Source organism: Xenopus laevis, chromosome 4L (genome assembly GCF_017654675.1).
Source record: "Xenopus laevis strain J_2021 chromosome 4L, Xenopus_laevis_v10.1, whole genome shotgun sequence".
In the NCBI taxonomy this organism is placed as follows: domain Eukaryota; kingdom Metazoa; phylum Chordata; class Amphibia; order Anura; family Pipidae; genus Xenopus; species Xenopus laevis.
This window is the reverse complement of record NC_054377.1, coordinates 120,068,173-120,082,732: the sequence shown is the minus strand read 5'-3', so window position 1 is coordinate 120,082,732 and position 14,560 is coordinate 120,068,173. Positions and strand designations below refer to the sequence as shown.

Below are 14,560 nucleotides of genomic sequence, written 5' to 3'. Positions count from 1 at the left end.
ACTTTTTACTCACCCCTCTGCGCAGGTCCTGTCCACGGAGTTCGCAGTCGCCATCTTCTCCCACGTGCGTCTTCTTCCTGCTCTGATCGGCGTTTTCTGGCGCATGCGCAGTAGGAACAGGTACCGGTACGGCTCTACTGCGCATGCGCCGAATGTCACGAAGTGAAATCTGAAAACTTCGTGACATTCGGCGCATGCGCAGTAGAGCCGTACCGGTACGGTACGGATCTAAATAAAAAACCCTCTTCAAATGGTTCAAGGGACACTTATTATAGCTTTAATTATGTACCTCTGAGCCCCCCTCTACCAGTAACAACATACCCTATGTATTATGATGTTGACTTGAGTTTTATACTCCTGGGTTAGTGACTCTTCTTGAATAAATTAATCTCTTGCGCCACGAGATAAAAGATCCTCATTTATTTATTTTTTACATTTGAGACATTTCTTAGCTAAGCTAAACTCATTCTTGAAACTCTGAGCCTCATTAATCTTCTAAAAACCAGAACAGAAAAGAAATCTGTTTATTTATATTTGAAGAGATTTCAATTACTTGACTCTAATTAGTGCTTCTGGAAAAGTATTGATAATTAAAGAAAAACTGGTTAATATGTAATTAGGGAATTTGCTTCACAGTGATTAAAATGTGTTAATTTCTGCCAGGACCACCATTACAAATCACAGGGCCACGTACAACAAAATTTTCGGGGCCCCCTGGGCCATGCCCATCCAAAAGCCACCCCAGATACTGCCCACACCACAGTTAGGAGACCACACAGAAAACAGTGCTAAAAATGGTAAACCCCCCCCACACACAAGTTAAAAAAAAAATGTTGGCGCCAGGGCCCCACTTACAAGTTAAAAAAAAACATTGGGGTCCCAGAGAATATTTAAAAAACATTGGTGACAGGGGCCTGTAGAGTATTAAAATAATACATTGGTGGCTAGGGCTTTAAAAAAACAAAAAAACACACATTGGTGTTCAGTAGAACTGAACGCTTCAAGTTCGGCTCTTTTCCTGACTTCGGATCTTTCCGTGGCTTGAGGACTTCAAGTTCGTTTCTTTTCGTGAGTTTGGGTCTTTTTGTGGCTTCAGGACATCAGCAGTCCGGCTCTTTTCATGACTTCAGCAGTTTAGGACTTCGGCTTTTCGGCGAATCAGGACTTTCGAAGAGGGGCTTCGGCAATGCCAAAGGGCGACCCGGCTATTTAAAAAACTGCATCACAGCCGGGCCTAAAGGGGGGCCCGGTACACTTGTGCCCCCCTGATGGCGGCCCTGGTTTCTGTATCTCAGAATCGCTAAGGATAGAATCATATGTAAATCTCACTATTTTAGATGTAGTACAATGACCCTTTTTATTGTATCTACCTTCTCCCTTAGTTGTATCCTGTTCCATGGATGTAGATTTAGTGTTTGTAAGGATAATGGCATTGCATGGTCTCTGTTAAAGGGGTGGTTATCCTTTTAGTATGTTATAGTGTGGCCAGTTCAAAGTAACTTTGCAATTGGTCTTCATTATTTATTTTTTTTATAGATTTTTAATTATTTACTTGTTCTTCTGACTTTTGCCAACTTTCAAATGTGAGTCACAAACATCCAAAAAATACAAATGCTCTGTAAGGCTAAAACATTATTGATGTTGCTACATTTTATTGACAGTGAAAAGAAGTAACCGGATCCGCACACACACAATTTTTTAGCAGTCAGGGAATATCCCCTTTTATTCTGATGAAGGGTGGGTTAACCCCCCTGAAACGTTGATCTTGTTGGTGGCACAATGAAAGGCGATATTCCCTGACTGCTAAAAAAATTGTGTGTGTGCGGATCCGGTTACTTCTTTTCACTGTTGCTAAGGGACCTTGCCCGGTCTACGGAAGTCCAGCACCACCATAAGCAGGTAGAGTGGACTACAAGTGTGCGGAGGTTACAGTATATGAATTCACGCTACTTTTTATTACTCATCGTTCTATTCAGACCCTCCCCTGTTCATACTCCAATCTCTTATTGAAATCAGTGCATGGTTGCTAGGGTAATTTGGACCCTAGCAACCAAATTGCTGAAATTGTAAACTGGAGAGCCGCTGATTAAAAAGTTGAATAACTCAAAAGTCACAAATAATAAAAAATGAAAATCATTTGCCAATTGTCTCAGAATATCACTCTCTTTATCATATTTAAAGTTCACTGAAAGGTGGGCAAGCTCTTTAAAGTACAGGTAAAGTCATTGGCGGTGCCTTTGTACAGGTAATCGCACATGAGATAATCACTTGTATGAACTATAACCACAACAGTTTTTATATTCCCATCTTTAGAGAATCGTCAAAAAATACTTACCCTGTAACTTATGAGTAATGGTTCTATTGATTTTATGTAAAGTTTCACATGGGGATAAAACTAAGCTCAGTGGATGTTGCCCCATGCCTTCGTTTTGCTATAAAAAGGTATTTGTTCAGAAAATCATATCTTTTACAATGCTGTTATGATTGCGTCTGATTGTATTACAGAATGGGATCTATTCAGGTGCATAATAAGAAATTACTGGGCCCCACAGTATATTAATTCTTGAAACTCTGAGCCTCATTAAACTTCTAAAAACCAGAACAGGAAAGAAATCTGTTTATTTATATTTGAAGAGATTTCAATTACTTGACTCTAATTAGTGCTTCTGGAAAAGTATTGATAATTAAAGAAAAACTGGTTAATATGTAATTGGGGAATATATATATATTGAAATTGCTCATGAATAAGGACCTCATGGGGCCCCCTATATTCCTGGGCCCCCTGCTTTCCTTGTAGTTAAGCCACTGGATCTATTGCCCACAATGCAATGGGATTATAGTTTTTTCATATTCAAGTATATCTAATATAAGTAATTATAAAACAACTGGACTTGCTGAGTAATTATTGAAAACGTGTCACTACTCATTGCTCGGATGAGTAGTGAAAAGTCTTCAATAATTACTCGGCAAGTCCCAGTTGTTTTATAATTACTTATATTAGATTTACCATGACCTGGATGAATGGAATTCTTAATAGTCAAGTGTTTTTCTTCTTAGTTTTGATCTACTGTCCCTTTTGCTTTAACAAACAAACATTTCAGTGCACAAAGTGCAGACTAAAAATGTATAAACTCATTCAGATACATCCCTGGCCTTCTTGCTTATTCTGAAACCTTGGCTACATTAAGCACACACACTAATCTGGACAGCATCTTTCTTTCATTCTTAGTACGTTTTCAGTAATAATAATCATTTCTGCCTTTCATCTTTCACCTTTCATCCTTTTTAGCAGGAATCTTCACCTTCATGTGCTTTTTGTTAAAGGAAAACTATACCCCCAAAATGAACACTTAAGCAACAGATAGTTTATATCAAATTGAATGACATATTAAAGAATCTTACCAAACTGGAATATATATTTACATAAATATTGCCCTTTTACATCTCTTGCCTTGAACCACCATATTGTGACTCTATCTGTGCTGCCTCAGAGATCACCTGACCAGAAATACTACAACTCTAACTGTAACAGGAAGAAGTGAGGAAGCAAAAGACACAACTCTGTCTGTTAATTGGCTCATGTGACCTAACATGTGGTTTGTATGTGTGCACAGTGAATCGTACGATCTCAGGGGGCGGCCCTTATTTTTTAAAATGGCAATTTTCTATTTATGATTACCCAATGGCACATACTACTAAAAAAGTATATTATTATGATAATAGTTCATTTACATGAAGCAGGGTTTTACATATGAGCTGTTTTACTCAGTATCTTTTAATAGAGACCTACATTGTTTGGGGGGTATAGTTTTCCTTTAATGTTTCAACAACAGCCTCCTCTATGCTTTCATGCATTGCATAACTGACCTATATTCTGCTGCTTCACCCTTTCCTTCTCTACAGGTTTCCATGACCTGTTCTTATTCACTACTCTCTACCCCGATGCTTCACCTTGCCTGGCTTTTTGCTTCTCACATTACCTTGAATTTCACTTGTTTGCAGTCTATTGAAGCCTATAGAACTGATCAGGACCCTGTAGTACCTGACTGTTTTTCATTCCCACACACACACCTGCTAATCTATTTACAATGAAGTTCAATATTCACATTAATCTAGTCCCAGCTGATCTTCAGTTACAACATACAGTCTGTTTGATTGAAAAAAAAAACGTTTCTGTTTATGCATTAAGAACAATTAATTAGAAAAAAAAGCAGAATTCACTGCAGAACATTTTTCTATAATAGCCAATAGCTTTTATGTTGCTAACATCCACACAATGTTCTCCGTTGAAGGCTGCATTTTTTGAAGCTTCTTCCTAAGTAAAAGGAATTTCAGTTTAAAGGGAAAGTAAAGTCAAATGCTTCTGGATCCCCGCACTTGAACATTTAGCCACTGACCCTAGTAACATGCCTATCAATTCAATGGTAGCATAACTTTAAAGACAAGTTTCAGGCGGGAAGCAGCTGTGAACTATATTAGAGGCTATATATCAAGTTGAAAATGTCATGGGACCAATAAAGGGGTAATTTGCAGCTAGTTCCTGTCTGAAGCCTGTCTTTTACATCATTTATATTACTTCTGGCTTGAAAAGCAGGTGGATCTGAAGATGGTGGTGTCTAAATCACAGTGACACCAGGTATTGCACTCAACATTTGAATGTTTGTACCTACCTAGTAATTAATTCTATGTACCTACTCGTGTCAAAGAAGGGAACATTTCTAAACATGACTTAGCTGAAATAAAATATTCACATTACTTCTTTCATTCCTGTGTCTAGAGGGTAACTTTTGTATATACCATAGCATTGTCTGCTAGCTTACCTGGTGCTTATGACTATTTATCACTGTTCATGTTTCTATCTCACATCGCTGTTTAGATCATACTGCATCCTTCTATCTTCATTTTCTAATGAGATCACCTTTTTGCCCCTAATTGTGGATACAATCAGAGATGCTGAAATTGCCATCAAAGCTGAGAAATCTACCTCTATCCTTCATTCTGATCACCGTTTGTAAGGTCATAGCGATCTGGTTTTCTTGTGCACTTTCAGAGCTTTGCCTTAATTATATTCCATCCAAGACCTGCCCTTGGAACACAGCTACTCCCTCGGCTTCCATCAAACTCGCATTATCACTGCTTTTATCATCTAATTCATAGAAAAGGCATCTCTGTGTTTCATGCAGTAAGGACTTTTAGACTTTTTGTTTGTACAGGTATGGGATCCGTTATCTGGAAACCCGCTATCCAGAAATCTCCGTATTACGCAAAGGCCGTCTCCCATAGACTCCATTTTATAAAAATAATGCAAATTTTTAAAAATAATTTCCTTTTTCTCTGCAATAATAAAATCGTAGCTTGTACTTGATCCTGATTAAGATGTATTTAATCCTTATTGGAAGCAAAACCAGCCTATTTGGTTCATTTAATGTTTAAATGATTTTCTAGTAGATTTAAGGTATGAAGACCCAAATTACAGAAAGATCTGTCACCCTGAAAACCCCAGGTCCCATGCATTCTGGATAACAGGTCCCATACCTGTATACTCTCTCCAGCCAGTTCATTTTCTAAGATCCCTTTTGCTTCTCTGCCTTAGCCAGGAATTTCAAGCCAGAAGCCAGAAACTGTCCTGCGCACTTACTTGTTATCATAAAAACCAATTTCAAATTGTCTCAGAATAGGATTCTTTTCATCATACTAAAAGTTAATTTAAATGTGAACAACCTCTTTATGGCTAGATCAGGAATCAGCAGCTTTTGTCACTCTAACTGGTTAACAGTCTCCAATCTTTAGCCTGTATTTCATCAATGGATGAAAGGTCAAAGACTGCAAATGGGGTCAGCAGATTTGGCAACAAAATTGCCATTTCACTGTAATATGCCCAAATAATATGGGTAACTCTATCTGCATAAATCTTTTATATTAATATGCTTCTAGTGGCATACTGTTTTCTCATTTGATATAAAATAAAAAAAACCCTCAGATTGCAATAAAGTTATTGTTCCTAGCAGTTACTTATGATAGAGCAATAACATTTGAAGGGACACAGGTTAGAATTCCACATTATGTTGGGAAATGCAGGTGGGTTGATTGTGGGTCTTTCTAATTAGATGTCCACAGGCAGTGGCCCCTTGGCTACATCCCCTTTTCCGGATGCATGCAGAACCAGGAACACATGGACCCGAGCTCTCTACATTGGGTCGGTTTTGGTGCCTGCCTTCTTCTCCCACCAGGTGCGCCTGCCAGACCCAGCAACGCAAATAAAAATAAATATTAAAAACAAAGAAATATTAATTGGATAAAAACTAGACGGGCCCCAAGGCTATAGCCTAGGGTAGCCAGTGCATTAATCCATTCCGGTTCACAGGTCTCTAATGTACAGATTGTCCATGTCTGGACATAACTGCCTGTATACATTGATCCATTGCTTTTGATGCGAGGAGCAATGGATGTGTTGTTGCTCGTTTATCTAGTGATGAATAAAATGTAAACATATGTCCTATAACTCTGCCCCACCCTACATCTCTGATCTCATCTCTATATACTCACCCAACCGCTTGCTATGCTCCTCTACTGACCTGCTACTCAACTCTTCTCTCATTACCTCCTCACATGCTCGCATTCAAGACTTTGCAAGAGCTGCACCCCTCCTCTGGAACTCTCTCCCACGGTCTGTCCGACTTTCTCCCAACCTTTCTGCTTTCAAAAGATCTCTTAGAATGCACTTCTTTAGAGAAGCCTACCCGCACCTAGCTACCAAATGCAATACCACATACAGTACTACATCTCTCATTCACTTAATTCTGATCCTGACCACTTCCACACCTTGTGTCTTATTCCCTTCCCTTTAGATTGTAAGCTCCTTTGCACAGGGCCTTCTTCACCTTTTGTACCGGTATTGGTTGTGATGTATGTAACTCCAGATGTTCTATGTATGTAATTAATGTGATTTAGATGTATAAACACGTTTACTTTCAACGCTGCGAAATATGCTGGCGCTTTATAAATAAATGTTAATAATAATAAATATGTGTTTTTAACTTTTAATTAGAAATGGTTGTATAGATGCTTCTTACTATCCACATTCTGAATACGAGGTATAATTTTAATCTGATCTCTCTCTCTCTAGACGTGACTTCCGGGTCTGTGAGTGGAACCCTGCAGTCCCTGGGTGAAACCAAGAAACCTGATGATGATTTTGATATGTTTGCTCTGACCAGGGGAAGCTCTCTAGCCGACCAGCGCAAAAGGTGAGTGATCTGTAGGTTTGGATCCGGTTGGTTTACATGGTGTTTAATCATTCCGTGGCAGAGGTCACTTTATTGCTATACAATTACCTGACAACACACCATTTAAATAAGTGGGGATTTATATATATATATATATATATATATATATATATATATATATATATATATATATATATATATATATTTTATATATATTATATATATATATATATATTAGAATTTTTCTCCACACAGATGCTAAGCCATGCACTGCCTCCCAGGGTGCTGTGAGAGTCAGCCTGCTCCATACACGTCCTCCCCAACATCTTCGCCCAAAATGGTGGACCAGCCCCACTACCCTTTCATCCCCTACTTCCCCTCTGGATAACGGGTTTCCTGATAACAGATCCCATAACTATACAACTCCGTTCATACCTCAGATCTCCCTTTCTGTTAACAAAAATACAATTATATTCGCCCTGTGCTTGGTGCTTTGGGAACATTTCTCCTTTACAACCAGTTAATCTCTCCTTGCTTGTAAAGGACATTGCTGGCATTCACCATTTTAGTATGCAAGGTGCCTCACAACACTTGATCTGTGCTCCTTTTCCTCAAGCCTTGAGTACAGTAATGCCTTAATTAATATTTCAATCCATAAACTTTGTATACTCCAGTCTATTCAAATTGATAGTTTTGTATGCACATTCCCCTTATTAAGTGCTCATCTCTGACCCTGCCAATTAATAAGGGGCCCTTGATCACTGATGCAGCCTTCCATCCTGTTTCATGAGTGTTTTCCTCTATTTTACATGTATTGTAGTAAATTATTTGGAGCCCAAATACACTTTTTTTTTTTTTAATATTTAAAGGGGTTGTTCACCAAACACTTTTTTCAGATTGTTCCCTAGAAATAAAGACTTTTTTAAACTACTTTGCATTATTTATTTTTTTCACTGTTCTTCCAAAATCTAAGTTTAAAGTTGAATGTCCCTGTGTTTCAGGCTGGCAGCTCAGTAATTCAGGTGCAGATTCTAAACTGTTACAATTTTGCACTATTCTGTTGATACATTTCTCAGCAGCATCTCTGGAGTATTAGCAACTATTGTATCAATTCTAACCGCTGCCTGTTACATAGTAATGAAACTCAGGGATTCTGCTCAGCAGGGACAAAGATAAGAAATGTATCAACTAAATGTATCAATTTAGAATAGTTTACAGGGTCGGCGACCCCCCCTCCCAGAGTTGCTTTAGAAGGTGAAAAATTACACTTCAATATTAGAAAAATGGTGACATATAGAAAATAGAAAGTAATTGGAAAAAGCCATTATTTCTGGTGATCTATCTGAAAACAACTAGTTGTTTGAAGGTGAACAACCCCTTTAAGTGCTTTCTATTGACTGGAGCATTTCTCCCATATTTCTATATTATTGTAATTTCAGATCTGAGCCTGGCATACTTATTGGTGTGGTGCTTTAATAACATGTTCTATAGTATTCTGAAATTTTAATCTGTCTACTTGCCATAGTATGCTGTACTTGGTTAGCCATTGATTAAAACAGGAACATAAATCTATTTTCATAGAGCTTTTAGGACAGTTTAAGCACGGTGTCTGCCATAGTTATGCAGTGTCTGTGCTTCATGTATCATTTTTCTCCTTTTATATATTGTTTTTTCTGCATTGTGCCCTGTATGCCCTTATACCATGTACTTTCTAGCTATTATGTTTGTTCTTATTCCCCTCATCATATATATTATATAAGTATGGTGCTCCACACTCTCTCTGTTAGTTTAATGTATGTTCTGTATCTGTTCTGAATCAGCCCTATTATAACCCTATTATATTCAATATGGAACAGAACTACTCAATTTCGTTGAATTAAAAATGCCTATATTGCATTATTTTCTGGGCTGTAATGCCCGGAACATAATGCAATAAAGGCATTTTTAATTTAAAGAATTTTGGCAGTGTTCCAGAACCTGGCCTTCACAATCACCTCATTTTGTATAGTTTTAATGTTTAGTTATGCCACTGCCTACCATAGCAATGCACAACTATTTTAGCCCTTTTGTCCAGTGCAAAGATTCAGAACGGTCAGCAGATAAATCATCAATCTACAGTGCAATGCTACATAACTTGAAGTGAACAGCAAAGCTCTTCATGGAACTCCAGCCAGTCGTATGACCAAGATACCCAAGATGTAATGGAACACCCTGGATAATATGATCCACACTGGGTGGAGGAAGGCTAGGTGCCAATTTTTGTGTTAGGTGGGGGTAACGTCAGATTAGTCCTCTTCTATTTCTGCCTCATACAGTTCATTCTCCTCTGGGTCTCAGAAGTTCTCCACTCATGGGCTTTGCGCACAGAATTCAAAAGGCCATCATCTACTTTTTGCCATTTTTTTCAGGCTGGCCCTGTTTTGCCTTTGCACATTTCTGTTCCCTGTCTCCTTACCCCCATCTTTTGCCATGGAATGTGCTGAACTTTGTGCCTGGTGCAAGCACTTAAGGTCTTTTGTGCCCTTTTTCTTGATCAGTGGCCTGGTGGTGAGCCTCTATTTTATACTGGAGGCTATTGTGTTCAGTGGACCATTCTCTGATGAACATTTCTTCGATAAATTTCACCCTCCTCATCCAAAACTGTTTTTTCTGAACAAGACTCAGGACTAAAACATTCCACTCCTCTGACTTCTCTATACTATATATCATCCAATGTAACATCTGCTTGACTTTCTGCTGTTTCAGCTGCAGTAAGTGGGGGCTGTTTCATGATTTGGATTTTTTTTCAGGTCTAGTATTTGCTGCAATATAATCCTAATTCAAGCAATATGCGTGGTGTACTCGTTCTGGGCAATGCCAATTTATTTAACAATTCATAAGTCATTCTAGTGTTGTTAGGCCTGTGCTGCTGGCTCATATTAATGAGATATTCAAGGTCCTGCTCTAATATAATATTGTACAATTTGCCTGCTTTTCAGCCACTAACAGACTTTCTTATTTCAATTGGTTTTTCTCAGTGTAAAGTATGAGGAACCGCAGGCTAGAGATGGTCTGGCAGAGGCTTTGGATACCCGGCAGCAGAACACTGGAGCTGTAAGTGCATCTTAACAAAATGCTATGTTCGAGCCTCTAGGGACATGTACCTCATTGTCTCATGGGAACTGTTACCTTTGGGAATAAATCGGCTATTTGCTATGTATTCATCGTGCTGTAAGAAAACCAGGCTTATATACATGCTGAGTCACTCTGTCCCATGTCAGACATTGTGTGTGTGTGTGTATAGATATAGATATATATAGATATATAGATATATATATATATATATATATATATATATAATTATAAGGGCTCTCATAGATGTGCCATACTTCTCAGCTTGCGGCTGTATGAGTCACATACTTCAATAGCTGAACTATGACGTGATATATAGCTCCATGAGTTGTTATAAAAGTGCGGTACTTTCTGATTTCCCATAGGTGTGCCATATTTCTGTATACATGACTGCAGTCTCTAGGTTTTATGCCTCCACATTTCCCGCTTAGAACTAGTACAAGCCATGTAGCACCATAAGTGTGCCCACCTTGTATAGTGTTAATTTGTCCTTCAAACAAGCATGATATATCTGTAGCAGAGCCTGGACCCCCACAGGTAACAAAACAATCACTGGTTCTCTTGTCCCGTTCAGATTCCAGCTGCCCAAAACAACATCATGGATGACATTGAGAAGTGGCTGTCAGCAGATGCGGTGAGCATGGGGTGGGCTAAGAGATGGATCAGGCTGTATACAGTGTGTATAGAACCAAAGAACTGTTGGAAATCTGTACAGATATTATACATTAGTGAGGTGCGTTACTGGAACAAGCAGACATTCCCTGCCTGATAGAGGATACTAGTTCTGCCTACAGGAAGCAATTGTTTTTTTATTAAGCTAATTTTTAACTGATGGGGAATGTTTAAACATATCTTATTTTAATTTTAGAACAATAAAAGCTATATTTTTGTAGGAGAGTGCCATTAGCTGAAACATCCCCATATAGATTATTTTTGTCACCAACTCATGCAGCTGTTCTTTTGAATTTCTGTAATATGATAGCTACTATATGTGCAGAGTCTGTTTTTAGTCTTTAGAAAAAAAATCAAATCTTAAAAAAGGGAAATCTTATTCCTATGAATTTTCTGGCAATTAGTAATACTTTAATGAACAGACCACCTTATATTCTTGCATTATGCTTTTTGTTTCAAGTAAAATGTTTGTTTTTGCCTTATGTGTTCTTACAGTGCTAAGCAATATTATGTACAAGTATTACAAACTGATGCCACTTTCAACTTTCTCCCTTGGCTTCTTTTTCTCACTCAGGGTGAAGAGATAGAGGCGGAGGATGGTGTGACCAGTGAAGGTAAGGACTGGGATTCATTCCGAAAGTATGAGATGCTCTGCACCAATAGGATTATATTTATAAGGATGGTTATTGCAATAAAAAAGGATGCATGTTTTAATGAAAGAGAGAGTGAGCAGCTAGCTGTACGACTGATAATAAATAAATTGTACTGTTGTTAATAATACATTTTCAGCTTAGCAAAGGAATCCTGGTGACCCACCCCATACAACATTGGGACCCATATGTTAGCAAACCATACCCTCCGCAGTATAAACTGTAGCCATCTCTTTCCAGCTATAGCTTAAGAAACATATGTTTGGCCGTGGTTGAACCACTAGTCCCAAAATAAGTAGCTAGCCACCTGCCAGATAACGAAACAGCTTGTTAAATTGCTGCTCAGACAGCTGACAATTTGCTGAAGATCATTGTGTTGTAGTTCTGCAAAGGCTGGAGACCATGGGGACTGAAGTGTCATTCCACAAGAATAAAGAGTCTCTTTAACAAGAACATTTCAGTCTATACGTCCTTGGCATTTTTATAAATTAGTATATGTTATTTTTCCATTTATGTTGCATTAATGCTAGTGGCTAGCTCAATCAATCTCTGTATGCCCTCTTAGGATGAGGTTCTAACTTATTTTGGGTATGCCTAGCCAAATAGGCATCCAGCTTCTAATGAGAAATGTTATTTTAGCATGATGATCCATATCCTCGTATGTTTTCAAGGAATATACTGTAACATCAACATATACGGAACCCCCCCCCCCAATTAAATTACCAGGTTAAACGTAGGTGGGTTTTATATAGACTGGGACATGGCTGGGTATAAGTGGGACTCAGTGAATGTGGTATAGCTTGATACACCATCTTTTTATCTTTTTACAGAGTTTGATAAGTTTCTTGAGGAACGAGCAAAGGCAGCAGATCGCATGCCAACACTGCCGTCACCAGGGACAGAGCCCCCCAGGACAGCTCCAAGCACGAAGAGAGACAAAAAGGGAGAGGAAGAAGCCCTTTTTGCCTTGTAAGTTCCCCCCATGGTGGGTGGATGTGTTGCTCCAAATAGGAGTTGATAAACATCTCAATGTGTGGCAGTGATCTTCTCGCTGTTTCATGCTGGAGTTTGCTATAAAAAAATTCCTCTGCTGAAGACGAACTTTACTGGGGTACGAATGCTTTCTGCAATCTCGATGCTACTCCTTACACCATCCCCGGAACTGTGGGAATCTCCTTGTTCTTTACTCAAGTCTCTCTTTGGTGCTTGAACCAATGTATTTTGTCAGCATCTTCCTGTTGGTCTTTTATATTCCTGTTCTTCAAATTCTCCCGTGTTACAATTCCAAATGATACACCATGAGAACTCTTGTGCGGACTCTGGAGGCCTACCTTACCACTACATCCCCACACTGAATATGCAACTGTCAACATCAGTTGTGCCTCATTCCCGTGTTGGCTACATGAAATGTTTATCCAGACTATTCAGTATTACAAAACAATTGCAGTGTGATTAGCATGCATTCTATTTCTAGCATAATATCCAACCTGTGGCCTTTTAGTTGTAGTTGAGGATGTTAGAGGATGATCAGGGCTTTAGCCCAGCAACAACTCTAGGGTTACAAGTTGGCATTCTCCAGTTTTTTTTGGTAATTATGAAGGATAACCATAAAGAATTGTGGGTTTTGGGGTTTGCTGTCCAAAGTGCCTTGCTGATTAGGTTTCTTGCAAATGCCGAATGCAAACTGATTGTAGGAAATACGTTTTATGCCTACAGTATTTAAAACCGTCATATAGTCAGGTTTAACAGATTATTGATTGAAAGCCTATCATTTAGATGAATGTTCCATGTGGTATGTTCTGCCCTAGTACAGATCGTGCAAAATGCTCAGACTCTAAACTAAAAATGGCAGTGCTTCTTATTAAAAAATATCAAAATAAAAAGTGATTACTTGTGCCAAAAAATAATGTAGAAGAAGTAAAACCACAGGTTGTGCTTGAGTGGGAATCCTGGTTCTCTCCTAGTTCAATTCCTTTAGGCAGAATGTAGCAGTTCTCACTGGGCGGGTGGGAACTGTTGGTAAACAACATGGCGGGAGTAGTTCCCTCTTGAAGAGGAGTTAAGCAAGCATTGTTTTGGAAGCCTAACTAATTATGGTTCAGGGTTATAGCAAGCGTCATGAATTTTTGGAGTTTTGCTGCACGTGTAAGTTTTAGCTCAGTAGATTGACAGCAAAATGTTCGAATTTGCTTCTTTGCTGATTTACATTGCATTCACTCTATGCTGTGGGTTAGGCAATTACCACCTGGGAAATGGTCGCTGATGAATATCTGAGTGATAATTGCCTGATCCATGAGTGCACCAGCAGGCTCAGAATGTTTAGAGACAAATCCCTTAGTGTCCCCTCTATTTCTAAGTCCCCTATGTAAGAGATCACCTTTATATCTGGCCCATGTGCTCCGCCTAGGATGACTTGAGCAGTGGTCCCCAACCAGTGGCTCGTGAGCAACATGTTCATCACCAACCCCTTGGATGTTGCTCCCAAGCAGTTGTTTATTTTTGAATTCCTGGCTTGGGGGCAAGATTTGGTTACGTAAAAACCAGGTGTACTGCCAAACAGAACCCCCTGAAGGCTGCCAGTCCACATAGGGACTAACAAATGGCCAATCACAGCATTTATTTTGCGCCACCAAGGAACATTTTCTATGCTTGTGATGGTCCCCAACTTCTTTTACATCTGAATGTGGTTCCTGGGTAAAAAAGGTTGGGGACCTCTGACTTAGAGAATATGGAGAGCAGCATTGGTTAAAGCTAGAGGGTAAGTTATGGGTTACTTGGAGCTAAGGGGCACTACCTTTAGTGGCATTGGGCTGCTGGCCATAAGCAGGCCTGGACTGCTAATCTGTAGATCAGATGCTAGAGGGGCTGCTGTAAGATGCCTAGATCAGGAGTCACAATGTA

The 14,560-nt window shown here is 39.0% G+C and overlaps 1 protein-coding gene across 1 annotated transcript in view; it reads left to right on the top strand.

The window, feature by feature from the left end:
* The window catches only part of tom1.L (target of myb1 membrane trafficking protein L homeolog), a 71,627-nt gene extending 57,624 nt beyond the window's left edge, over nucleotides 1-14,003 (top strand). Inside the window, exons 11-15 of the mRNA XM_018258860.2 lie at nucleotides 7,127-7,247; nucleotides 10,244-10,319; nucleotides 10,912-10,971; nucleotides 11,584-11,623; nucleotides 12,490-14,003. Coding sequence (XP_018114349.1) covers nucleotides 7,127-7,247; nucleotides 10,244-10,319; nucleotides 10,912-10,971; nucleotides 11,584-11,623; nucleotides 12,490-12,632 — 440 coding nt within the window. The 3' untranslated portion in view covers nucleotides 12,633-14,003. The remainder of the gene's footprint in view (nucleotides 1-7,126; nucleotides 7,248-10,243; nucleotides 10,320-10,911; nucleotides 10,972-11,583; nucleotides 11,624-12,489) is intronic.
* Nucleotides 14,004-14,560: the final 557 nt, after the last annotated feature.